This window comes from Taeniopygia guttata, chromosome W (genome assembly GCF_048771995.1).
Source record: "Taeniopygia guttata chromosome W, bTaeGut7.mat, whole genome shotgun sequence".
NCBI lineage: Eukaryota > Metazoa > Chordata > Aves > Passeriformes > Estrildidae > Taeniopygia > Taeniopygia guttata.
The window spans coordinates 16306522-16330323 of NC_133064.1; the positions used below are offsets into that span (position 1 = coordinate 16306522).

The 23802-nt window shown below is 43.1% G+C and overlaps 1 protein-coding gene and 1 long non-coding RNA gene across 5 annotated transcripts in view; both read left to right on the forward strand.

Moving 5' to 3' along the window:
* The first annotated feature begins 944 nt into the window (after positions 1-944).
* LOC140682149 (uncharacterized) lies at positions 945-6345 on the forward strand. Its single transcript, XR_012053412.1, has 2 exons — positions 945-1244; positions 5219-6345. It is a non-coding gene; the product is annotated as an uncharacterized lncRNA (long non-coding RNA).
* A 4969-nt stretch (positions 6346-11314) lies between these two features.
* LOC116806871 (mothers against decapentaplegic homolog 2) overlaps positions 11315-23802 on the forward strand; it is a 129747-nt gene continuing 117259 nt past the window's right edge. For 3 of the 4 annotated variants that reach the window (XM_032744668.3, XM_072922986.1, XM_032744671.3), the window contains exons 1-2: positions 11315-11422; positions 22757-23051. In XM_032744668.3, the coding sequence (XP_032600559.1) occupies positions 22816-23051 (236 nt within the window). In that variant the 5' untranslated portion in view covers positions 11315-11422; positions 22757-22815. Of the gene's footprint in view, positions 11423-14815; positions 14861-22756; positions 23052-23802 lie in introns of all 4 variants that reach the window. The other variant, XM_032744669.3, reaches the window with a different exon arrangement.

Consider the following 23802-nt stretch of genomic DNA (forward strand, 5'->3'; position numbering starts at 1 on the left):
CCCCGACGACCGGTGCTGGGGTGGATGTTCAGAGGAAAGGTGCCCTCCACCCACCATGCCACCTGTGCTACATGGAGCAAGTGGATTGCTCTCATCACGCAGCATGCCCATATTGGTAAATTGAATCGCCCTGGGATTTTGGAAGTAATTACAAATTGGCCAGAAGGTGAAAGTTTTGGTGTCACAGATGAAGAAGAAGAACCAGTGACAAGGTCTGAAGAAGCTCCACCGTACAACCAACTGCCAGCAGAGGAAACATGCTACGCTCTTTTCACTGATGATTCCTGTCGCATCGTATGGATGAATCGGCAGTGGAAAGCAGCTGTATGGATTCCCACATGAGGGGTTGCAGAGGCCACTGAAGGAGAAGGTGGATCAAGCCAGCTTGCTGAACTCAAAGCCGTTCAGCTGGCCCTAGACATTGCAGAAAGGGAGAAGTGGCCAAAGCTCTACCTCTACACTGATTCATGGATGGTAGCCAATGCTCTATGGGGGTGGCTAGAGAGGTGGAAAGAGGCTAACTGGCAGCATAGAGGAAAACCAATTTGGGCTGCTGAAGAGTGGAAAGATATCGCTACCCGGGTAGAGACGCTACCTGTGAAGGTTCGCCACGTAGATGCCCATGTCCCCAGAAGTAGAGCTAATGAAGAGCAGCAAAACAATCAGCAGGTAGATCAGGCTGCGAAGATAGGGGTATCAAAGATAGACCTCGACAGGGAACAAAAGGGAGGGTTGTTCCTAGCACGATGGGCCCATGATGCCTCAGGCCATCAGGGTAGAGATGCCATCTATAAGTGGGCACGAGACCGAGGGGTGGATCTAACCATGGACAGTATTTCTCAGGTGATCCATGACTGTGAGACATGTGCTACCATCAAACAGGCCAAGTGAGTGAAGCCCCTATGGTATGGTGGGCGGTGGTCCAAGTACAAGTATGGGGAGGCCTGGCAGATTGATTACATCACACTGCCCCAGATACGCCAAGGCACGCGCTATGTACTCACAATGGTAGAAGCCACCACTGGATGGTTGGAAACCTACCCTGTGTCTCATGCTACAGCCCGTAACACCATCCTGGGCCTTGAAAGGCAGGTCCTTTGGAGGCATGGTACCCCTGAGAGGATTGAGTCAGAGAATGGGATTCATTTCAAGAACAGCCTTATCAACACCTGGGCTAGGGAACATGGCATTGAGTGGGTGCACCACATCCCCTACCATGCACCAGCTGCAGGCAAAGTGGAGAGGTGTAAAGACGTTTGATGGGGTTCCACAGACGGTTTGGGTGGATACAGACGAGAGATCTCTGTTGGTTGCTCTTGGAGGATGAGGTTTATTCAGGATGGAGAGAGGCCCTGCCTCGTGCTGCTACGCAGCACGTGGCTGGGCCTGAGGTGATGGGGGAGGGGAGAGAAAAAGGGGGCAGCAGGGACTCCAGGAGGAGGATGTTCCAGGAGGGGAGGGGAAGATCCAAGAGGGAGTCTGGCCCTTTGGAGGCCCCTTATCAGGGGGGCTTCTAGGTGGGCTGGAACTGGACTTGGGCCAATGGGGTTACAGACACTTGATGTTTCAGGGGAGGGTTACAGGTGTGGGATGAACCATACATTCAGAGGGGTGAGATGGAACAGTCCATTTGACTTTTGGACCCCTCTGTAGGTAAGGTTATTTTCCAGCCAGTAGGGGGCATAATATTCATCCTGGCTGTACTGTTGTGGTTCTTCTGCTAGACAATCATATTTATCTATCCTTCCCAACATCTCCCCTGTTTTCACGGAACCATTTGAAATAGTAAATATTGACTTAACAACTATTTTCTGCACACTTGGAGGTGTACAGGGTATTGCTACTAAAACTATACTTATTACTACTGGAACAGTCAAGCTTATTTTACAGATTTCCTTTAGCTAAGGTGCAAGGCTCAAACCATTAAATAAACTGTGTAGCTGAGATGGGTTAATTGTTATCAAATCACTGATTATAGTGGGGGTGGCATTATCAGAATTTTTGGGGAATGGTCTTATAATTAAACGGGTTGAAAAAGGTTTGTTAGGGTTTGTGTTAGATATATAGGTGGTCTTAGAGCTTGCAGGCTTGGCTGAAGCTACCCAGGCATTTGTCTTTGGTTGAATTATAGGTAAAACTTCAATGCAAAAAGTGAAACAGAAGAACAAAAGCAACATGCATGCATATAAATGATAAAAGTCCATTTTTCTCTCAAGCTGTTTCTGGCAGGTCATTTTCTCTTGATGATGCAGAGCAGTTAATGTCTGGGTGCTGGCTTCTTGGCTTGTACTTGCAGATGTACTGTCTGGTGTGGGGGCGCCAGCGGATTTCAGTGCATGGTAGGGCTTCACATTCTTTGCTGGGACCAACTTGAGTTCTCCACCTGTAGAGACACAAGCAAAACCTTTCCCCCATGTTAGAAGACTGTGTGGACCTTGTATGTGTCCTGAATCTAAGATTTTGAGTAAAGCTGGGGGGTGCCCCTTTATTTTTACTTTTTTGGTGTTCAGGAAGTGTCTATAAATGGGGGGGCAAGGCTCTCCTGCAGAGCTACTTAGAAAATTGTGAACATATAGAGCCTTTTTCAATTTCGTTTGAGGTGCAGTCTGCTCTACTCCCACTTTCTGACGATTCAAAATGCGTTTTAGAGTTTGGTGTATTCTTTCTATGGTATGTTTTAATAGTGGTTTAAAGTAGGAAAAGGAGATAACACTGTCCTTGAACGCTTTTAGGACTTCTTTCACATCCTGAGATGGGACAGCTGTTTGCTGGCTGAATAGCACTGGCATGGCTCGGGGGTTCAGACTGTCCTCTTTGTGACTATCATGTCTGGCTCCATGCCACTGTGTCAGTTGGAGAATGTCACCACTTTGCTGAGAATTTGGTGAAATTGGGATAGGAGGGTTAGGGTTTGCAGGGGTAAAATAGTTCTCTGTCTGTCCTTTATTTGTCAAAGCTGCTGTCATATTATTTCCTTCCCCCTCTCGCTGCGTGGTTTCTGTGCCAAGCTGTAGTGGCGTGCTGCTTGTGCGGGAAGCAGGAGCTGCTGTTAGCTGAGGCAGAAGACTTGGAGGGGTGGAGCTTTTCAGCAGCAGCATCTGTGAATAGCCGGCGTCTGCGGAAGGATACTTTGTAGCTGTAGCTTTGGGTGCAGCTGTAGAATGTAGATCCGGTGGAGGGAGTGATGCGGAGGGATATGGTGGTAGAGGCAAGGAACCCGGAAGTGGTGGCGGCGGGAGCGGCCGGGGTTGTTCAGCCAGAACCCTGGGCTGTGGCGCTGCAGTGGGGGGGCGTGGGGATGTCGGGTTTGCAGCCACCGGGGGGGCCGGCCGCGGGTCCAGGAGGGAGGGGGCCAGCCAGGGGCGCGGCGCTGGGTCCCGAAATGGCTTCCCGCGGCTGGGGGGGGTCAGGCAGGGGCAGGGCGGCCGCGGCGGCGAAAGCGTGCAACGCTTGCAGAATGGTGGCTGTGGCTTGACTTTGCGCCTGCAAAAAGGCCGTTGTTTGACTTTGAGCCTGCAAAAAAGCCGTTGTTTGACTCTGCAGAAGGTCGGCCATAGTAGCCACCATAGCCGGGACAGGCGCCGCTGGGGGGGGGGAGGGCATGGCCCGGCGGGGAGGGGTGGGACGGCCGCGGGGGTGGGGGCCGCGGAGCGGCTCGGGGGGGAAGAGGTGGAAGCAAGGGCGGGGTCTGGACTGCGCGGGGGGGAGGGCGTGGCCGCAGCAGGGAAGGGGGGGGACGGCCGCGGGGGTGGGGGCCACCCGCTCGGGAGCCGCGGCATGTACGTCGTTGTCGCCAGGGCGGGGGGTTTTCGGGCGGTGCGGCAGGGACTGCGGTGCTGCGGCAGGGGGGGATTTGGCAGCTATCGGCGGCTTCTGAGAAGCACACAAATCTGCTAAGGTTCTATACGCCGGAAGTAGTTCGCAAGCCTTGGGATCGTGCCGTGAGATATCATTAAAACGTCTATTTCCAACTGAGTCCCAAAAGTCTCTACAAAACACAGCTGAACGATCGGCATTCGGAAAATTAAGATCGATCCATTCTAGAAGGTTTTTTAACTCTTTCTTAGACAAGGTACTGTTATGACTACGTAAAAGGTGGTTAAGTTGCTTATAGAGATCTCGATCAGATGCAGAGTGGGATTGTCCCATTTTTAAACCAGTGTGGCTCACCTCGGTGTCACAGAAGTGGGGTCCTCTGTCAGGTTCCGACGTACACTCCAGTCGGTGCTTAGGACTCTCCGCGGGGGTCTGCTCAGAGCTCCGGGGTCGGACGTCACTCAGGGACGGCTTCCGGTGCTCGGGAGCTCTAGACCCCCCTCAGAGCTTCAGCGCGGGCAGTGCACAGCAGTGCTCGCTTTTTGCTCTCTGCACGTGGCAGCGTGCCACGGCAAGTCTCCTCACAGAGCCTCAGGTCGCCGCTGATCCGCAGTGGTCGCCTGTGCTCGGAGATGTACCGGGCAGAAATCCTCCAAGGGCTCCGAAAACTCGCTACTTGGTAATGAGTCGCGGTGCTCGAGGATTGCCTCGGCAATCTTTAAAGAGCTCCGGCTTCGACGCTGCCTAGCAACGAAATGCCATGCTCACGACACCGATGGGGAGGAAACACCTGGTTATTTAGTTACTGTCCATGGAGGGTGTCCCAAAGGTAAAAGAGCTGGAAAGGCAGCCAGACGGGTGTGGTTGCAGGTCACCGTGGATTCGTATCCGAAGTTGGGCGCCAGTCTGTAAAGACGTTCGATTGGGGTGTTCCACGGACGGATTTGGGGTGAATATATGCGAGATCTCTGTTGGTTGCTCTTGGGGGATGAGGTTTATTCAGGATGCAGAAAGGCCCTGCACGTGGCTGGGCCTGAGGTGATGGGGGAGGGGAGAGAAAAAGGGGGCAGCAGGGACTCCAGGAGGAATTTCCAAGAGGGGAGGGGAAGATCCAAGAGGGAGTCTGGCCCTTCGAAGGCCCCTTATCAGGGGGGCTTCAAGGTGGGCTGGAACTGGACTTGGGCCAATGGGGTTACAGACACTTGATGTTTCAGGGGAGGGTTACAGGTGTGGGATGAACCATACATTCAGAGGGGTGAGATGGAACAGTCCATTTGACTTTTGGACCCCTCTGTAGGTAAGGGTATTGTCCAGCCAGTAGGGGGCATGATATTCATCCTGGCTGTACTATTGTGGTTCTTCTGCTAGACAATCATATTTATCTATCCATCCCAACAGAGAGGTACAATGGACTGTTAAAAACCACATTAAAAGCATTGGGTGGGGGATCTTTCAAAAATTGGGAGCAACATTTAGCAAAGGCCACCTGGTTAGTTAACAGCCGAGGTTCCACCAATCGAGCAGGTCCTGCCCAGTCTGAGCCCCTGAATATAGTAGACGGAGATAAAGTCCCAGTGGCACATGTCAGAGGTATGTTAGGGAAATCAGTGTGGATCAATTCTGCCTCGAGTACAGGCAAACCCATTCATGGGATTGTCTTTGCTCAGGGACCAGGTTGTACATGGTGGATAATGCAGAGAGATGGAACAACACGATGTGTACCTCAGGGAGATCTGATTGTGGGGTGAGACTCATGTGCAAATATCGCTGTTTGCTGGATGTTACTGCCATTGCCTGTACATGAAAACACACAGACATGAGACAGAAGGAAATGTGTAAGTGTCAAAGGTTTGAGCAAGTGAAAGAGAAGGAAATGTGTATGAGTAAGTGAAAGATGGAAGTTTTTACTTGATGAACTTTTTACATTATGTTGACGATATGGAGATAAGGGGTGGAATGTCCTAGGGTGACGTTATGATAGTTGTATCCCCCATCATGTGTTCTGTTTATGTTTAATATTATGTTGTGCTTTCAGAACTGACTCTGAAAGTGAAGGTTTGTTTTGCCTTGTTATCAGCCAGTTCACCTCCCCCCATGGTCTGCTGTCTAGCAGAGGCTAGTGCTGGCTGGCTTGTTTTGCTTTGCTTGCTGGCTTTTGCTTGCTTTTCTTTGCTTGCTTCTGCTTTTGCCTTTGCTTTCTAGTTAGTTTAGCTAAGCAGTCCAATTCTTTCTCTGGACTGTTTCTTTTCCTTTCCTTTTCCTGAATACCATCCAACCTGCTCCGGACTGGGATCTGGGAAACACCGAGTAACACCGAGAGCCTGCACTTTGTGATCTGCAGCAGCCGTCCCCAGGGCCGGAGAGCAATCCCCAGTGTCCAGACCCTGGCGACCACTCCCAGAAAAGACTTTCTGGATTTGTTCATCTCTTCAGAGGGGTGAAAGAGTTTTGTGGTCATCTGGTGTTGTTAATTTTTTTCTTTGGTGCTGGGAGTACTTTGTTTGTTAAATAAACAGGTTCTTTTCCACTTCTCTCAGAGGAAATTTTTCCCGAACCAGGCGGGTGGGGAGGGGCCGTGGGGGTTTGTTTTCTGGGGGCTCCTTCCAGAGGTTTTTCTCCCAAATTTGCCCTAAACTAGGACACATACTCAAGATGTCCTACAGGACACTCCCTTGGAAGAAGTTGATTGGGAACTCTTCATGAACAGGAGCAGCTTTGTGAAAATGGAATCTGAAAAGCAGGGTATGCAGTGGTAACTCAGCATGAGGTAATAGAAGCCAAAGCTCTAATCCCAGAAACATCGGTTCAGAAAGCAGAAGTGATTGCACTGATGATAATGTTAGAGGTCTCACAGGATAAGACTGTAAATATATGGACTGTCTCAAAATTTGCTTTCGGAGTGGTCCATGCCCATGCAGCCATTTGGCTGTACACCTCTCAGGGATCCCCCGTGAAACATGAACTATAAAGAGATTGTTAGAGGGGGTATAGCTACCTCAAAAGATTACAATAATGCTCATTAATTAAGAGAGACCCCAGTGAATATTGGAAATTGCCTGGCTGACAAAGCACCTTAGGAGGCTGCCAGTGGAGACATCCTGTTGTAACATTTCTGAGAGAGACAGGACATGATTTATACTTAGAGTAAGAATTGAGCTACCCCTCAGACTAGGCCCCTGATAAGCGGCCTTGGTGGGGCCTGAAAGCCTTGACACAGTAAGAAACTAGTTGTGGCGCAGTTAGAAATTATGTTAAGGTAACCACCAAGTAATGAGCTTTCTGAGTGTGAATTAGGGTAGAGCTGCAGTGTGAAAAGCCTGACCACCTTAAGGCAAAGGTAAACAATGTTTACTGACCAATGATAGCATGTTCACAACTTGTAAACTATATTGAAGTGTATATAAACTGCCATCTTTTAGACAATAAACGGAGAACGTAGCTTTAACCATATTGGCTCGATCTGCGTCTTATCCAGTCTAGCATTCCCTATTTTATAAGAAGTCCCTTGCTTCTACATCCTGTTGGTCTTACCTGAGAAATATCGGCATTTGGACAAGGAGGCTGCAAATTATTAGGCTGAAGATGAGAAATTGGCAAAATTGTTAGATGCTGAAAAGAGTCCTGAAGGATAGTGGATTATACCGAACAAAGAGGTAATAATTCCCCAACACCTTATGAGGAAAATTGCAGGGGAACAACATAAGGTAACTAATGGGGGAATAGAGTCTATAGTAGTAATATTGAAGACTCAAGTTTTGAGCATATGAATGACTGGTGTCATTGAAAGAAATTATCCTGAGCTTTGGAGTGCCAGTGGGAATGTCATCAGTCAGAGGTTCACACATCACTGCTGAAATAGGGCAAAGCCCAGCTAAAATGTTAGGGGTGAAATGGGACTTGCACACCTCATGGAGATCTCAGTTGAGCAGGAAAGTAGAAATAGTGAATCAGTCTAACAGAGTATGTTATATCCCTAGGGAAGGTGGTGTCTTCTCTCCACAGATACATTGTACTGGCAGCACCCATGATGCTGGACATCACTGCCCATCCCTACCAACCGAGAGACTGGGTGTACCTCAAAACCTCAATTGAAGAACTTCTTTGAGAAAGGTGGAAAGGACCATATCAAGTGATCAAGTAGAAGATGTGTTTAATTGAATAGCATAATGAATCCCAAATTTAAGTGCAATAGCAAGAAAACTGATTGGCATAATTATCATAGTTTTGATATTAATTGTTGGTTTATGTATTTGATTCCAAAATTGCAAAATAGGATGTAATAGAATGTATAGATCCAACAAAAACTATCTTTTCTAAAACTGAAAAAGATCTCAAAAAGATGTCTGGCTAGTCTGGATAATGGAATTTTTTTGAAAATTAAGGGTTTTTTAAATCTAGTGTTAAGAATCTTGATTAGTATTGTTAAGGTACTAGATAATTTAAATGTTTTTTTCTAAAGTTTTATTAATAGTGATTATTGCATTTTAGTGTCTTATGTCTTGCTAAACACTCAATGATTTAAGTGGAAGTAATCTTAAAAAAAGTAATTAAGATCACTTACAAAGGAGGAAATTGTTGGAAATGATAGACCTTTCCTAACTAATTTTTAATTAGTTGTTTTAATTAATTGTAAGCAGCATCCACTTTTAGCCAGCACTAGTTAAGTTTCTTCACAGACTCTTATTGTTACTTTGATCATTAAATTACTGAAACCTCGAGTTTTTTAAAACTAACCCTGACAAGCTTCAATAAACAAAGCCAAAAAGATTTGAATACTGGGCATCTGGGATCTTAAATGTATGGCACTTCAAGTACGTTGGAGTAACCAGATGAAGTACTAAGGCCTGAACAACAGGCCTTGAGCCAATGTTGACATCTGGATGAACCATCTAACCAAATGTTATATGTATCCACTCATTAATGAAGTATTATTAGCAATATGATATATGTATCATTAGTGAACCATGTATTTACCTTTTCATATTTAGAAGCCAGATAAGGCCATGAAATCAGACATTTGGCTTTGTTTGGAGGTGTATGATCAAAGACAACTCCCTTGTTTCATCCTTGAGCCCTGGCCAGGCTTTGGGAAAAACCCAAGGGGAGGATGAAACCAGATGTTCCCATGGTAGAAGTTATGTCAGCTTGTTTATTCAACAATATAAAACCTGGGCCTTCTTACAGCAAAGTTGGAAGCCTTGTCTGTGGGTGGATGAACCACGCGGGATTTCCCAGTTGCTGGGAGTGTCTCTCCAGTCCTTCGCTGTGACAGGAGCTTCCCCAGCTGTTGCGCAGACCTGGATGTAGGAGTTAAGTATTAGGGTAACTGGTGATGTATCTTTCTTAATCACTATAGCCAATGTTTTGTAGTAATGATTATGTGCATTGCTTAGCTTATCCTTTTGTAATTCTTTGCAGTTTTGCATTATAGTAAATTACACTTGTTCCTTAAGTTTGTGTATGCATCTTTGGTGCTGACTCTGCCTACTGGCAAAACACCAGAAGATACAGAGGAGATTAAGGCCTGGAAAACTGGAGACTCCCCACCTGAGAAAAAGATAGCAAAAGGATTAAAGAATGTGGACCAGATTAACATGAATAGGGGGAAATCAATAACCAATAGAGGATAGAATACTAATTAATGAAAATAATTATGTAACTTAGAACCAATGAATATTAATGTATTTGTTTGCTGAAAATGCATAAATAAGTGAAAAAGTTTTGTATAGGCATCTGTGTGGAGGCCAGAACTTTGTCAGCCCTCCACACACCTCTTAGCCAAGACTAAAGTAATATCTTACTTGCCAACATCAAAAAGACAGTGTTAATGAGTCTCATTTATCCCAATGATTTCAGTGACACTGTCACTTGTTACATGGGAGGGAAGACCAACCCCTACCTGGCTATAACCTCCTTGCAGGCAGTTATAGAGAGAGGTCTCCCCTCAGCCTCCTCTTCTTGAGATTAAACACCCCCATCTTCCTCAGCCGTTCCTCACAGGACTTTTTCAGCCCCTTTCCCAAGCTCCATTGCCCTTAATGTCCCAGCACCTTAATGTCTTTCTTGGAGTGAGGGGCCCAAAACTGAACACAGTACTCCAGGTGCAGCCCCACCAGTACAGGGGCACAATCACTGCCCTCGTCTTTTTGGCCACACTATTGCTGATACAAGCCAAAATACCCTTGGCTTTCTTGGCCACCTGGGCACATGCTGGTTCATATTCGGCTGCTGTCGACCAAAAGATTCAGGATGGGATCAGGGAAAAGGGGCCTGGTGAGGGCTGGGGTCCTCACCATAGCTGCGGGGACTGTGCAGTATTGTGCCCCTGAAGGGTCACCGTGGTTCCCATCCGTACCCGGATGTAAAGACATGTGAGGTGATGGGATGGTTTGGGTGGATACAGACGAGAGATCTCTGCTGATTGCTCTTGGAGGATAAGGTTTATTCGGGATGGAGAGAGGCCCTGCCTCGAGCTGCTAGACACAGCACGTGGCCGGGCCTGAGGCGATGGGGGGGGGGGGGGGTGAGACAAAGGGAAGAGCAGGGAATCCAGGAGGGGGAATCCAGGAGGAGGGAGGAAGTTCCAAGAGGGGAGGGGAAGATCCAAGAGGGAGTCTGGCCCTTCGGAGGCCCCTTATCAGGGGGGCTTCAAGGTGGGCTGGAACTGGACTTGGGCCAATGGGGTTACAGACACTTGATGTTTCAGGGGAGGGTTACAGGTGTGGGATGAACCATACATTCAGAGGGGTGAGATGGAACAGTTCATTTGACTTTTGGACCCCTCTGTAGGTAAGGGTATTGTCCAGCCAGTAGGGGGCATGATATTCATCCTGGCTGTACTGTTGTGGTTCTTCTGCTAGACAATCATATTTATCTATCCTTCCCAACACCCGGACTCTGAGGGAAGAGATTTTACCCTCCCTCATCCAAGGAACATTTAAACCTCGATTTAGTTACGGCTTTATTGGCCGTTTGAGGGCAGGAGGTCCGGATGAACGGAGCGGGGGGGGGGGGGGGGTGGTGGGAGGGTGGTGTCACCGTGCCGGGTCCGCCGCGGTTCCTGAGGTAATTTCTGTCGGGAAACAGCGCATTGCTTTTCGCAGCTCCCACCTGCGCCCGGCACGGAACGTTAAGGCAGCGGCGCGCACGCGCTCATCCTCAGTGCGGCCACGCGCCTGCGGGTAGCTCAAACTTCCGCTCCGATTGTCCTTTCTTGATCAACCACCCTTAATGGGCGCGTGGAACGAGGAGTGATCAATAAGCACCGCCCCGCCCTCGCCGCGCGAAGCACACCACCGCACCCAGCCAGATCCATCTCTCTTCGTCTCGTTTCTTTTTTTTTTTCCTTTCCTTTTTTTTTTTCGGGTCGCGTGCACTCGATTGGCGGCTAAATGCGCCAATCGGCGGCTGGGGTCGGGCCTTGGCAACTGTTGCCCAATCCTCGCCCACTGTTTCTCAAGTGACGAATGGCCGAACCAATGCGCCGCCTCCCCGCCCACTGCTGGGGGCGGGTCTGAGCGGGAGCCAATGGGTGTGGGGAGGGCGGGCGTCCAGGGGAGAGCAACGCTGAGGGAGTAGGGCGGCAGGGCTGCTTGCTGAGGAGGAGGTTGGTTTTGGGGTTGTTTTGGGATGGTTTTGACGAGCGCTGTGGGAAGGAGTGCCCCGTCGGCGGTGTATGGGCTGATTAGGTCCGGCCTGGTCCCGGCGGGAGACGGGGACTCCTCTCCACGCACTTCTTCACTCTTTGTTGTGGTGGGGCGCTGCTGGCGCTGAGGGCGGCAAACAGGCGCAGTGGGCCTCAGTGGCGGTGGCGGCTCGGGAGGCTGCCTCTCCTGGCGGAAGGAAACTGCCGCGGGAGGGGGGGGGGGCGCTGGCTCCTGCTGGCTGCTCACAGGGTCTGCTTCCAGGAAGTGGGGCCGGGGCGGGGGGTGTCGCTGTCACCTCCGCCTTTTGCACGCCAGAATAGCCCTCGACGCGGGGTGTTGAAAGGTGGGAAGGGTTGGCCTGCGCCCTCGTTGTGTGTATGAGGGGTGAGGGAGAAGGGGGAAAAAGAATATGTGCTTTTCTTTTATCTCCTCCCTCTCTTGACTGGACTTTTTTTCTTTCAGAGGTTAGGTGTGCAAGGATTTGTGCTGGAGTGGTGCAGAAAGCTAGAAGCAAGTTGGAAAGAAGTGTTTAGGATTGCAAGGTTTCACTTGAGCCAGTGCTCTTTTGTGTATTCCAGAACCGTGGATGTGAAATATACACAGTCTACATGAGACGTGTATATGGGGATTGATTAGTGGTTTTCTTCATGGTATTAGTTTTAATGCTGTGGCTATCCATGCGTTGTAAGATGTAAACAAACATTATCTGTTAAGTATGTCATCTACCTAGATAAGCACATGGGAGAAGTTGTGTTGTGATAAATGCAAGTACTTGGTGTTACTGCAGAGTTCTTTTTTGTAATTTTGTGGAGTTCCTATTTGTAATTTTTTTGGAGGGGAAGAGAAAAAGTGTAACACTAGTCTTTTAGTCTTCATTCTGGGGAAATAAAAGAAGGCTAAAAAGTGGGTGAATTAAGAGCTCTTGTGATAGCCTTGGAGAGCTGTTGAATTGAACAGCTGGAATTCACACTGCACCCTAGTCCCATGTATTTTTGTTTGTCTGTCGCAGGTTTTGACTAAAAAAAACCCAACGGGGGTGTTGTGGTGTTTTCAAGTTTTTTACAAACAAGTGGATAGCATTAAAAAACAGTTTTGCTTACTGGGTTTACCATCAAACTATTTCTGAAAATAGTGCTAGTAAATGCTGCAACCTGTGTAGGGCTCATGTTATCACAGTTCATGGTTATAAATGAGTCAGATTCCATATGTAACAAAAACTTTATAATAACAGCTTATTAGGAAACTGCACGTAACAGCAGGTTTGTCTTTTCTTAAGTGTTCCTCTTAGCCTGGAGAACTGTACTTTCAGATTGATTTGTGACATTATTTCTGTGGAGACTGGACTGGACTGGACTCTCTAGTGAGCGACAGTTTTTGCTCTGTTCTCCAAACTGGAAAAAAACCTCAAACCAACAAAACCCCCTCTTGTTAAAGTGAAAGGCTTCCCTTAGTCTATATAGCAACGTTGTTCTTCTTTCCTATGCTTCACTGCAGTGTTGGAGCTTGCATTGTGTGAGTAGATTGACTGTGTGTTTGTTCTGAGGTATAGCTTTAAAACTTTAATGTTTACAGACTAGTGAATTAGAGGAGAATGAGAATGTAAGTAAACAGGAGGTTTGTGAAGTCCCTTTCCCTGTTTGCTTAGCACTATCATAATGAAAGATAGCATTATTTACAAATGCCTTTAAAAAGAGAAAGGGGAGGGTCTCATTTAAAGTGGCTTAAATTTAACTCAAAGTTAAGTCTAAGCACATACTTAAGACCATATTGTGATTTTAATAGAGTAACCTGGTAGTTGTGTGGGTCAGACTCACACTACACTGACAGTCACCAAAAGGAATGAGAGTCTTTGAAGATCCAGTTTTCTTTATGGAAGAAGCTGGGTTTATGTAATATAATCTTGGAGAAAAATTTGTCAACTTTCCTGAGGTTCTGCTTAATGAATAAAAAGAGCACCACAATTGGAAAAATGAGGTTAAAATCATTGGTCTCTTAATAGATCTCTTCTTTTATTCCAAACAGAAAAAAATCAAATAATTACAGTGAATCTCCAAATGAAAGCCCCTTCTGGGTCCTCTATTTTCCTGTTCTACTTGATCTTTCAGAAGTGTTGAGCACCAGTTGATATAATTGAGTTTCTTTGAGCTCCAAAAAATTCTCGGCTACTAAACAGAACTTAAACTTCTTTCCACCTCTGTAATCCTTTTCCCACAAAAGTATTGTGAGAACAGGCCTGGATAATGACTGATCTCTGCTTGAGACTGAAATGAATTCCTAAGTTTTGTTTGTATAAAGAACAGCACACAAAAGTTTTAATTATTATCAAAAGTGTTTTTGAGCTTTCAAATATATTCAATGCTGCCTTAATGATTGTGCATATAAATGCCCTGTGATTTAAAGCATCCATTTATGGGCCTGACTTGCTCAGTGAGCTGTAAATTCTGCTTTTCAGAATGGATTTAATTACTTTTATCATAAAGCCATTAACTGATTGTGAAGTGTGCTGAGAGGCAAACAATACCTAAGCTTACTTTGCCAAAATATATATAATTGCTGATTTGTTAAACTGAATTACTGCAGGTCATGCGATGGGATTAGGTTTTTTTTTTTTTTTGTAATAGAATGGAGAGTACAGGCAGCCCTGTGTTCAGTACTCTGGGCTACTGCAGAGAACCTTCCTAAACGTTCCTCTCCACTTTCAATAGAGAAACTGTTACAAACAGTAAGGCTTCATTCCATATGACTTTTTATTATTATGATGGGTGACAGCCATAAGTGGTCAAGTAACACCAAAAAGAGACTGAGAGAGCAGTTCCTGGGTGTCCTATCAGTTTAGTCTGGAACTCAAGCTAAATTTAATTACACTGGAGCAATATGAGCTGATGCAAAGTGAACTCTGCTTAACACGGGGGATTGTTTGAGAAATGTTTATGTTTAGCCTGTATTTAAAGTGATCTTGCATTAACTGTTTGTTAAATGCAATTGTTTGGGGTTTAGTGAAGTGGAGAAGCTGCTAAGCTATACAGATAAAAACTGAAACAGGTACCTAGGTACCTGATAATCAGTTCTGTGAATATGCCTGTCAAATTTAGCCCAGGAGTATTTACTAAAATAATGAAATTGACACTTTGTTACACATGAAAAATTTTAGTCAAAATTAATGAGGTAGGGGCTTAAACTGCTGTGGTTTGGAGTGCTTCTTTGGTGCTTTTGTGGGGCTATTATGGCCTTCTAGTTTTAAGGAGCAATACTGCTAGACTGTTCATAACACTAAGTGGAAGAAGTTTACTGCTTTGCAGAAACAGGTGAATTGGCTCACCGCAGTTGTAATTTTCCTAATTTCCTCATTCTAGGGGAGTTGCTGAAATACCTCAATCCTATTAGTATTTTCATCAAAGGTTAGTAAAATTAACATCTTTCTTGTGTCTCCAGTTGCATGCAATTTTAGTATACCATGAATGAATGTGTTACATAGAGTGCAATTTTCTGTTTTCAGTGAGCTAAAGGTACTACAGTTATGCAGAGTTTCAAGATGCATTGCAATACTAGAGCATAGTATACTTAAAAATTGAGTATGTTGAGTCTCTGTAGGCATGTTTGAAATTCTCATTCTAAAGCTGACCCAGAGCAAGAATTTTTGTTGCTCCTGTCCCCCCGGATCACAAGTAGCCTGCCTCATTGACTCATGTCAAAGCTCAACCAGGACCATGGCTTTTTACTCCTTGGAACCTAGGGCTGTGAGCTGACCAGACGGATCCCCTTGGGAGAGAGCTCTTCAGAGCCACTCCCCACTGCTGGGCTAATTGGCTGAAAAGCTGAACTGGGAGTTAGATTTGAGGGCATTGCTCAGTAGGGCTGCATTCCCTTTCCTCCAAAGCAAAAAAAACTAAAACCCTAACACCCAAAACCTAGTAAGGGAATACTCAAATCTGTCCTGCTATGACTGAAATATGAGGAGAGAAGATGAGCACCATCTCATTTTCTTGTGTGGTTGTTTTTCAGAAAAGTATGTATGTGGCAGTAGGCCTGAGCTTCTCCAGTATGACAAAACCAGGTGTCTAATATTCATTTATAGAGAAAGAATTAGCCCTTATGGAATTGCAAAAGACAGTTTTTGGAGGGATTGTGGCTGCAATAGAAGTGAAATGTCTTCTCTTGTCTGTTATACTATGTAATTTAACTAGAGTGTATTCTATCTGAAAGGGAAAAAACTGGCTTTGATTTTAATTTGAAGTTTATGCAAAATTCAGGTTTCCTGCAAGCTGAGATCATTAACACAGAGAACTTTCTCAGATTCCACAGAGAATAAACTGTCTCCTTGGATGGACTAACACAGCCTGAAGGATCGAGAAGCAGACAAAAAATTATTTTTTTCTTCTGTTCGATGCAAGATGAAATATTTGTTTTATTGTCTTTCTGAATCTTAATGACTTTGACTTCATATTGGAGACATGCAAGTACTGCGTAAACAATGCCTTTTAAAACTTCAACTCCCACTATTGTTTAACCTAAGGTCTTGATTCTGCCTTAAATAGACTATGCTTCAATTAATGTCACTTTATTGTGAAACCAGTAATATCACTTGGGCATATGTGAAGGGAAAGGGTGGATATACCCTTGTCTTCTGAAAGATCTGAAACATTGTGCAATTGGTGAAATTGATAATCTTGTCCAAATTCCAAGAGTAATGAAAAAAAATCGCCTTAAAAAAATCTCAGAAATGGGACTAAAATTGAGGAAATGAGCTTGTAGACTCTCTCTCAAATACCACTAATTATTTTCCTTGACCTTCTTTCCTTAGGAGCTTAATTTATGTACTCTTTATTCCAGAACAGCTCTTGCAAATGAAATTCCTCTAAGACAGAATGTTTCTAGTAAAACTAAGAGAGATCAGATTTCTTTGTTTTCAAGTTTAAGAAGAATAAGCAGACTGATATGAAATATGTTGCATAAGGTTTTAGAATAAATTAGCCAGAAAGCACTTGATACTTTTGGTAGCACCAGTATGTTTATAGTATGTTCCAGTTACTCAGGAAAGGAAAATTTCTCTTGAAGATGTTAGTCTGATAGCATGCTGTCTTTAGGGTTTACTTAGTATTTTATGCTTAGTTATTGCTGGGATAATGGGCTTAATACTTGTTCCAGAGGACCACAGCAGAATGGAATAAATAGCAGACATGACTCAAGCTGTGACTTTAGAAGCTGCCAACTATGACACTGACACACTATAGAAATGCGTGTGTCAAGAAGCAGAGATACTATGGGGACAGAGATTAAATAAATATCACCAGAGCTAGGCAGTTTGTAGCTTTTCCAGTATTAATCTATTTGGAATAACAGCATGTATTCCATCAATCTAAAGAAACTCTTGTACCTCTCTGGGCAACAGTGAGTGCACCTTGAGTATTCAATACTGCAGTTTTAAGGCACAATCCAGAGAATGTGGAAAGGGATAAAATAGTGGAAGTTTTCTGCTATATATTGCACTGCTGCCTTGATACTAATAGTTCACCTATAGTTGAGCTCAGGAAGGGATCTTAAAAATCTCTCTGCAGTTACTCAGAGTCCCTGTATGTTGGGGTCTTGTAGTAGAAATTGAAAAGAGTACATGGGAATTAAAAATCAGATTTGGGCTGTGGTGTTGGGCCTCAGTAGAAGAGAGTGAGCAAAAAAAAGAGGAAGTAAAAAGAATAAATGATTGTGAAGCACACTTGAAATACTTAGAAGCAAAGGCTGCAAATGTGTGCTCATTTTTTTTGAGATGGTTGGTGGTAGACTACAAGGAAATCACAAAAAACATGGCAAGGAAGAGGGGATATTGCATATTTAGCATGTATTTAATTTGCAGCCAATTTAGCAATGTGGAAATGTTTCTTGCATTGTTGGCAAAGATTGTTTTCTGGGTGTGTTTGGGGAAAAAGCATTTTTTTTTTTTTTTTTTTTGGTGAATGAAGAAAATGTACAAGGCAAAAGAACTAGAAGGATGTGTTTAGCAAGAGGCTCATATCAACAGTGCCAGTGTATAAGAGGATGATTCTTTAGGAACAAAGATCAAAACCTATATTACTGTATCAATTTGAAGGGAAAAGTTAGTTGATTAATTGAAATGGGATTTACTGGTCAAAAATAAGCTGAAACAGTGACTCCTAAACCTGTTACCATAGATATAGTGTCTGAGACTGGGTAGATATTTAGAACCCAGCACAGGTGTAGGGCTCCTCATTTTTATTTGTGTTTTTGCCAGATATTCAGCATCACATATGCACTCTGCCTTCTATGTCCAGTCCCTCATGAGGTATAGATTTCTGTCTTTGTACTTTTTATTTAAATTATAATGTTGAGAGCTTTAGGATAATATGACAAAAAAGATAAGTGAGAAGATAACCATAGACTGATACAATTTTTCTGTGGTCTTTAGGTCAGTCCTTAGGCAATGTATTTGAGTATTTGTAATTTAATTGAAGTAGTAAAGCTTTCAGGCTTGGCATCTCTCCAGAGGAGCATCCCAAACTGTATGAGCTGTGTTCAGATACTTTCTTTGTGACAAAAGGCTGATGATAGCCCTCCATTTGAGGGAGGGATGTGATTAAAATGTACAGAATCATGAAGCTTGCAGGCAAGATGAATAAAAACAGGTCTTCAGCAAAGCTTGCAGTGATAGTGTTGTCCTCAAAAATCAGATTCATTACCTGGCATGCAACAAGCCAATAATTACACACTCGAGAGAGACATTGATTATTTATTTCAGAGTTGCACAAGCCTGGGTGCTCAGTGGTATTCCACAAATCAAGCAGACCAAGTATTAAAACTTTTTACTATTTATACATTTTAGCAAACAAAGGAATTAGTGTTCATTGGCTGCAAGTTACATAGTTCTCTTATTAATTAATATTCTATCTTCTATTGGTTAATGATTCCCTTGCTTCTAATGCTAATTATTTTGCATGCTTAGTCTTTCTCTTGAGTCAGTGGGTTTCTTGGGTCAGTAGTTTGTAAGTCTGTGGTTGTGATCTCCTCCTGCCAGAATTACCTTTTACCCAGTTGGAGCTGATTCAGCACAGTTGCTGAGTTTGCTTTATTAGTTTCTCTATCTTGGGAGGTCTGCCAAACGTCCTTGTGGCCTGTAAAGTCTGCATTCTTTGTGTCCACTATCAGTGGTGCATCTTTCTTGCCAAGCTTTGTTAACTTCCCCCTGAGATCATTGAAACATGTGGAGCTCTAAACCTTAACAAGGCAATTCTACCAAGAAGTAGTTTGTAACACCTGGACATCACTTAGAGCTTGTTAGCTGCTCTCTGTTTCATGGATTAAATCTCCCTTCTCGTTGATTAGGCTTGAAAGTATATAAAGATCAAAGAACATTCCTTCTTAAGAAAATTTTACATATTCCACATTTTGCAACAGTAGAGCAAGAGGCACTTTTTGAAACTAAGATGATAAAGAAAATAGCTAAAAGTAGTTCTTTAAACAGTGAGCAGTTAAATTCTGGTGCAGTCTGCCACAAGGTGGTGGAGACAGGTTCAAAAAGTGGTTAGATGAATTTTTGGGCAGGAGGTCCATAAATGTCTGCTAAAGGGAATGGGTAGGCATGTAGTTTTTAATTCACTGCTGTAACAGTTTAAGATGCTGAAGAATTATGAGAACAGGCTCAGAAAAGAGCCAGGTTCTTGTGCTTTCCTTGAGTAGCATGTCCTTTTGCCACCTTTGGAAATGGAGTGCTAGGCTGGATGTACCACTCCTGGCAGAGTAAGGTATTTTTTATTAATTTCTTTATTACTTCTTTTTCCTTGCATAATTTGCATTTATCTAAATTGCTCATAATTCAACCTAACCATGCCTTGCACTTTGCACTGTCTCTTCTAGGCTTGGAGCAGAGTGCTGCTCTCCTGTGAGTAGTCATCACAACTGGCTGAAGTATTAAGATGAATGAAGTCCTGTCCTACTTGTGTCATGTTTTCTCTGCTTACCCTTTGAAAGATACAGGGCCACTACTAGAATAACTTAGTGAAATTCTTTTTGATACTCCTGGCAAATCCCTGACATGGCAAAACAATAGCTAGAAAGGAGAAGCTAGTTTAAACCTCCCAAACTTAGTCTGCAGCTGTGGTGTAAGTTGTGGGCTTTTTTGTGTCTTTTTTTTTTTTATAGCTGCTAAGCTGTCATTGTAATAAAGGGCTCTTTAAGTGTATCCGTTTGTGGTTTATATTTTTTTAAAGCTACTTTTCACTGGGGTAGCAGATCAAACACTGAGAGCTTCTAGAGAAGCTGGGTGAGTACACATCTATAAGGGAACTGGTTTAAACTAAGTATCGTATCTGGAAATTTCCAATTAGTTAGGTCTGAGCTTAGAGTCTTTTGGAAGTGGGAAAAGAATGATTTATATTTTTTTCCCCTCTGAATATGTCAAAATAGTGTGAGAGTTCAAATATACAGAAAAACTGAAATGTATGGGACTTCTAAATTCTTTCCTGCTGCAAGGCTTAAATTATTCAAATATGCATTTGAAGCATAAAGGCAAATCTTGGTTAAAAAAAAAAAAACAGGGAATACAGAAAATGATACATAGATCAGTCTTAAGAGAGAATATTTCAAAATTGGACACCTCATCACAAGGAGTATTGTAAAGCTGAAAAATTGGATAAAAGCATTGAGAATGTTTAGAGGGCCTGGGAGAACAGGCAATTTACCTTGGTGGTAAATGAGACTGTACTGAAGTGTGTGTTTTATAAGACTGACAGTCAAAGGAGTATTCTGGGGCAATGAAAGGTAAAAAATTTGAAGCTAAACAGGAAATACGTATATTATATCTCAGTGAGCTCCATAGATGGGAAGAAGAAATGGTGTGTGGATAAGCAGTGATAGTGGTACTTGGTTGCCCACACCTTTCGACACTGAATTTAATGTTCAAGTATTACACCATCAGTTGCTAGTATTTAAAATGGGATCCTTAAAGCAAAAGAGGTTATCGTCTTCAATTTGGTATTTTACAATTTCTTGCATATGCCTCTGAAGCATCTAATGTTGGCCTTGCTCAAATATTGAAGTCTTTTTATAACACTCAGAGTGACTGCTATTCCCTGTTTCAGAAACATAGTGTGAGAGTTTGTTAAAACAGAGGCCATTCAAGCTTCCTGTTTCATCTCTGGAGTTACTCCATGTACTGCATTAGAGGACTAACATGTTTCACTTCGAGGCTTGTGAACAGTTCAGAACATGCGAAAAAGGGAGTGTAAGACTGCCTATTTGGCTTTGCCACCAAAATAAATTATCTAAGTTAAAAGTACATGCCCAGATTTGCATTTTCAGCAAAGCAGTCAATGCTACAATGGCTGCTGAAGGCTGGGACTGGAGTCCTCCATACATACTCCTGTAACTGCCCTGACATCAGCTGGAGTACTTACAGTACTCTGTGTGAGCTGCTGCAACTTGTTAACCTGAAAGAAAACTAACTCAGCAAAAAAGAAAACAAAAGCCACCCCTAAATGAATCAGTTTTTACTTGGTTATCTAGCTGAGTCTTTGTGGATAAGTATTAGCACAGATGCAGAGGTGGTAGTGGTGGTGGTGCCACAGGGAAATAAAGGAGGGCTGTGCTTCCTGTGGCAGAAGGCTGTTGGGTTGGCTTGCCTCCCTATGAAACTGTACCTTGAGTGTCCTAGTCAGTGTTTAATTTTAAAATTTCTATGATTCACTTATTTAGGATAGATTATTATAGATTATTTTGAATGACTTGCATAGAGTTCCCAGTGTAAATCTTGAGACCCTGTTAATTGGAACCTCTGTCTCCCAGATCCGAGAAAGCTACATTTCTTGCTTCACCTGTGTTTTGAGGTGCTCTCAGAAGCTGGTTTATGGAGGTATAATTTAGTTGAAACTGAAATGTCATGCCAACTAAATGTTCTGTTTTGCAGAAGTTGAAAAGTTACGATTTAAAGTTACTTGTAGAATATAATATAGTATCTGTTGATTTGGTTCTCAGTGAAACTGCAAAGATGTGGCAAGGCATAAATTAGCCATAAATATTGTAGCCTGAAGTATCCCTAATCAACCATGCTGTTTTGCAGATGGGAAACTTCAGTAAGATTAAGTTGGTGTATTCTGGATAGAAGTGAGGAATGTACCTGTACAGGATGTAGAGACATGTAAGCTGCCTTGAGAGCTCAAATTGAGTAGACTGAATCTAGTGTTAAGTTTTACCTAAAACAAGTTTTTTTTTCAGCTGACTGAACTAATTTATACAGCTTGGAAATAAGGGAACTTTCTGGAGTTTGTTGCCTGGAAATAAGATTGTTTTTGACTTCAATGCCATACTTCTATCCATAAGAGCATTATGTACTTGAGCAATTTCTAACAGCTGTCTGCCTGAAATAATGTGGTTGGTTTGGGGCTTATATTTTAATACATAAAACTAGTGTCATAGAAGCTCCAAAACCAAGATTTTTTTTCTAAATGGCTATAATTTTTCTTTTAAATTACTTGAAGTGCAAGTTGTAGTGAATGTTAAGCATAGCCCAACTTTCAGCATATCTTCTAATATTTCATTTCATATAAACATCCTGATCAGGTAGTTGATACTGAAAGGCTATCAAAATTGAAAATGGACAGTTCTACTACCCATGTATCTGCAAACTAAGATTTTAACTATCCTTTAATAAATTTTGGAAGACTTGATGATTTTGAGCATTGCCAGTTGAGAAGATTAATTATCTGTAAGCCATTGAACTCTAGATTGAAAGATGGGAATAAGCTTATTACCAGATTTATAGGTGAATTTCAAATTGGTGTCCCCAGTGTACCAAAAATTGGTAGTTATTTAAAGCATGACAAACAAGGAGATAAGGCTTGTGAAACGGCTGGCTGTTGGAAGACTTCTGTCAAGCTGTCATGACTAAATGACATTTCAAACACAATTTTGCTTACTAAATTAATTTGGAGATGGGCAGAATGTGCATATCACTTGCAGAACATTTTAATAAATTAATAGATCCAGCCAGCCTAGGTGCAAAACTAGACTAAAGTTAACTTGGTTTTTTTTCTGGATTTAGCCAGGAAAGACTTGAGGAAAAATTAAATGTCTAATCCAACAGTAACCTTAGTAGGTGCTAACTGCTGAAGAGTCTGCAGCAAACTTGCATTTGAATTTTATTGGTGAAGTACCTAACCTTTATTCAGACTTATCTGACTTATTCTGGGATGCAGGGTCCTATGGCATTTGGTAATAAAAAGTCCAAAGCAAGGTATTTGTTTCATGTGAAACGTCAGTGCTAATGTGTCTGTTTTGGTTTGTGTTTTTAGGGATCAGACGGGAATCTCTTTAATTTATTGCTTGCTGAGTGTTCTGTCTGGTGAAAGCCATGTCATCCATATTGCCATTCACTCCACCAGTTGTGAAGAGACTTCTGGGGTGGAAAAAATCTGCTGGTGGCTCTGGAGGGGCTGCTGGTAGTGAGCAGAATGGTCAAGATGAAAAGTGGTGTGAAAAAGCAGTGAAAAGCTTGGTCAAGAAGCTAAAGAAAACAGGACAGCTGGATGAGCTTGAGAAGGCAATTACCACTCAGAATTGCAGTACAAAATGTGTGACAATTCCAAGGTAAGTGCTGTCGTGTTTAAAATTGTTACAACCACTTAGGAAATAAGTAAATGGATGTTTAGGCTAGCTGAACAAATGACTAAAAAAATCAGTTGCATGCTTTGATTATTTACAAAGTCTCTAAAACCTATTTTGGTTTTATATAGTGCTTGCTCATAACTGAATCGCATGCTTTGTAAAATTACAATTTCTAATAATATCTTTGTTTCAATTTTCATTGCTACTTAGATTCAAATTCTGTGTGTTCTGGTGGTACCTAGCACAGTTCTTAGTTTGTAGCACTGCCTTATGGTTTTATTTAATAACCCTATCTATAATCAGAGGAGCATACTTGAACTTTCATTTTAAAAATAAGACTAGTTTTTCCTTGGTCAACACTTCAGTCATCTATTTATTTTTTGTTGTGTCTGGTAGTTTCAGTTAAATTGTACAAGCTGTATCCATTCTCCCTTTTGAAGTTTTGTCTTTGGAGGCACACTGTCTGAAGACTGTGTTAATTCTTTGTTATTGGTTAATGTAAATGCTTTTTTATTGAATAACTTGAAATATTTCTAGAACTGTTCTTCCACTCTTGATATGTATATAAATTTAGGTAAATAACTTGCATTATACCACTTTGTCTTTCTCAACTTAATTCATAGCAACTGCTGTGCGAGGGGCAAGGGTTATGTTTGTAAGTATAATGTGGTCAGTTTTCCATTCATGTTGTACAGAAATACCACTAAGGTGCCTGTGCAAGCTCATTGTGTGC